Here is a 3,598-nt window from a genome sequence, read left to right as displayed (position 1 = left end):
ACTCAGAGAGCTGTCTCCTTTCAGCTTCCACAATAACTCAATTTGCTTTTCACAATGAACACACATTTGTTTATAACAATAAGCATTAACATTATGTATTAAAAATAATAGGCCAGGTGCCGTGGCTCATGCCTGTAATCGCAGCACTTTGGGAGGTCAAGGAGGGAGGATTGCTTGAGCTCAGGAGTTCAAGACCAGCCTGGGCAACATAGCGAGACTCTGTCTTTACAAAAAAATTTATTTAATTACTTAGGCATGGTGGTGTGTGCCGGTAGTCTCAGCTACTTGGGAGGCTTGGGTGAAAGGATCACTTAGGCCTGCAAGGCTAATGCTACATTGAGCCGAGGTCACACCAATGCATTTCAGCCTGGGTGACATAGCAAGACCCTGTCTCCGAAAATAGTGATAATAATAACTGGCATCAATATTAAGGAGCAGCCGTGGATACACGCAGCAGTAGGTGAAAGCAGCCAGAACAGGAAACCCCGCCACAAGAAAGGGGTGCCTGGTGGCTCACGCCTGTAATCCCAGCACTTTGGGAGGCCCAGACGGGTGGATCACCAGAGGTCAGGAGTTCGAGACCAGCCTGGCCAACATGGGGAAACCCCATCTCTACTAAAAATGTAAAACTAAGCTGGGTGTCGTGATACGTGTTTGTAATCCCAGCTACTTAGGAGGCTGAGGCAGGGGAATCACTTAAACCTGGGAGGAGGTTGCAGTAACCCAAGTTCACACCACTGCACTCCAGCCTGGGCGACAGAGCAAGACTCCATCTCAAAAAAAGAAAAACCACAAAAAAAAGAATCGAGTGCCCGGGAGAGGGCAGAGGAGCCACCATGCCTGGTACTGGATGCTGGGAGGGAAGAGTCAGACACTCTGTGCCAATGAAGGACCACCTCAGTTCGCTCTTCTGTAAAATGGGACTTGAACTAGACAAGGACTGCTCCACTATTTAGGCGCTACAGCAAATGGAAGTTATGGTATTTCTGGCAGAGCAACTGGTCCTGGCAGCACCTTGGGAACCTGAAGCAAGGGCAGGGGCAATTGTCCCAATATTTTTGTCCCAGCGTCAGCTGTTCCCAGCCACAGACACAAGCACAACAGAGCAGGCCAGATCCCGAAGCATGGCCAGATGGCAGCAGGGATCCACAGGGCACCACGCCTCGCGAGGCAGCTAGGCAGAGGCCCTGTGTTCATGGGAGAGCAGTCAGGGCAGGCACAGATGCCCGGTAACGGGTTTCATAAATGGGAGAGCCAAGCAACCAGCTGTCCTTGGGTGGGGGCTGCCCCTGGCAGCGGCAGAGGGGCTCGTGAAATCTTGCAGTGGCCCCAACCCAGGGACACACTGTGTGCAGCCTGGGGTCACGAACCACTAGAGCCCTGGGGGTGCCTGAGAGCCCCTGCCTGGATAAACCCAGACAGGTGACAAGCCAAGGTCAGGAAGTGCAAGCAAAAGAGCAGAGAAGCAGAGGAGACAAGTGGCCCGGGGCATTCATCCTTTCAACAAATGTCCATTGAATGACAGTCACACGTGAACTTCAGCAATCTTTAGCTTTTATTCTTTTTCCAGAAGGTAATACATACTCTGTGTAAAAATATTAAAACAATATGAGTGTATCAAGTAAAATGTATCAAGATGTCCCCCCTCATTTTACATCTCCAATTCCACTCTCCAGAGGTAATCATTGCTTTTGTTTTGGTTTTTATTTTTGTTTTTGTTTTCAAACGGAGTCTCGCTCTGTTGCCCAGGCTGGAATACTGTGGCTTAACAGCTCACTGCAACCTCCGCCTCCCAGGTTCAAGCAATTCTCAGCCTCCTAACTAGCTGGAATTACAGGCATGCACCAACATGCCCAGGTAATTTTTGTATTTTTAGTAGAGATGGGGTTTCACCGTGTTGGCCAGGCTGGTCTTGAACTCCTGACCTCAGGCAATCTGCCCACCGCGGCCTCCCAATGTGCTAGGATCACAAGCGTGAGCCACCGCGCCCCCCCAATCATTGTTAAAAGCTTGGTGTGTGGTCTTCTCAACTTTATGTGCATATGTATCTATATATATAAAGAGAGAGAGAGAGAGAGAGAGACACTGTCTTCTAAGCAAAAATAGGCTGAGTCTTCATACTGTTCTGCAGCTGTTTTTCACTTATCACCTTATCACATTTTATATGTCAGTACGTACATCTCATTCTTTTGAACAGTTAAATAGTATTCCATAGTTTGAGTATAATAAACAAAGCTCTCATGTTTCCTATTTTTCACTCTTACATTGTGCAGTGAACATCCTTGAACATAATTCCCACACACTGGTCTGAGTGTTTGTGCTGTAGCAGCTGGATCTCCTGCAGTTTACAGCACTAGATCATGAACATGGCATATAAAAATGTTTAACAGGCCGGGTGCGGTGGTTCACGCCTGTAATCCAAGCACTTTGGGAAGCTGAGGCGGGTAGATCACTTGAGGTCAGCAATTTGAGACCAGCCTGGTCAACATGGTGAAACCTCGTCTCTACTAAAAATGCAAAAAAATTAGCCAGGCATGGTGGTGCATGACTATAATCTCAGCTACCCGGGAGGCTGATGCACGAGAATCACTTGAACCTGCGTGGTGGAGGTTGCAGTGAGCCCAGATGACCCCACTGCACTCCAGCCTGGGCAACACAGTAAGACTGTCTCAAAAAAAAAAAAAAGTTTAACAGACACTGATCAACAGCCTCTGGAAACAGTTATAGCACCAACCACATTGCATAACTGCCTTGCAAACAGCAGTTTTGACTTGAAAAACAAATCAAATCTAAAAATATGCCATCCACACATTTGGAATACAAGTTTTAGGGGTTCAAAGGCCCCCTACCTTGAAGCCCACACAGGACTCCTGGCTAAGACCCCCTTTACAGGAAGACCCTAACAGGTCAATGAAAAGCTGTGATTGCATCTTTTTTTTTCAAAACGTCATCCGAACTCCTCAGGCAGGATATACTGTAATGTGGGCTGCCTGTAACTCACTTGAGGAGCTTAACCCAGGAAGACAGAGACAGGAAACTGACATGCACAGCTCTGCAGTTAGGTGAACCCGACGATTTTCTTGTGTGTTCTGCAGGTGATTGCAAATAACTAACCAAAAGAAGTCTCCGGGACTGTTTCAGACTTGGAAATGTCACAGAAGGAAATTAATATTATAATAAAGTGACAACTATGCAAATCATATCTTGATGAGAGATTTATTAGCAATCCATCCTAACATCCAGGGCGCTAAAAACTATAAGTAGGCTGGGGTTATTGGCTCAACCCTGTAATCCCAGCACTTAGCACTTTGGGAGGCCAAGGAAGGCAGATCGCTTGAGTCCAGGAATTCAAGACCAGCCTGAGTAACATGGCATAACCCTGTCTCTACTAAAAACACAAAAAGTAAATGGCCGAGGTGGTACGCACCTGTAGTCCCAGCTACTCAGGAGGCTGAGGTGGGAGGATCGCTTGAGCCCTGGAGGTAGAGACTGCAGTGAGCCACGATCGTGTCATCGCACTCTAGCCTGGGCGGCAGTGAGACCCTGTCTCTAAAAAAAAAAAAAAAAGAATTTTGCATCTGCGTCTCCCTGCCCGACT

General features: G+C 47.5%; 1 protein-coding gene across 1 annotated transcript in view; it reads left to right on the top strand.

Moving 5' to 3' along the window:
• Positions 1 to 3,042: 3,042 nt before the first annotated feature.
• The window catches only part of LOC105536198 (mannan-binding lectin serine protease 1-like), a gene marked incomplete at its 3' end in the record, with an annotated part of 20,745 nt that continues 20,189 nt past the window's right edge, over positions 3,043 to 3,598 (top strand). Inside the window, exon 1 of the mRNA XM_011975480.1 lies at positions 3,043 to 3,062. Within this exon, the coding sequence (XP_011830870.1) occupies positions 3,043 to 3,062 (20 nt within the window). The remainder of the gene's footprint in view (positions 3,063 to 3,598) is intronic.

This window comes from Mandrillus leucophaeus, unplaced genomic scaffold, assembly GCF_000951045.1.
Source record: "Mandrillus leucophaeus isolate KB7577 unplaced genomic scaffold, Mleu.le_1.0 Scaffold1568, whole genome shotgun sequence".
In the NCBI taxonomy this organism is placed as follows: domain Eukaryota; kingdom Metazoa; phylum Chordata; class Mammalia; order Primates; family Cercopithecidae; genus Mandrillus; species Mandrillus leucophaeus.
This window is presented reverse-complemented; position numbering and strand designations above follow the sequence as displayed.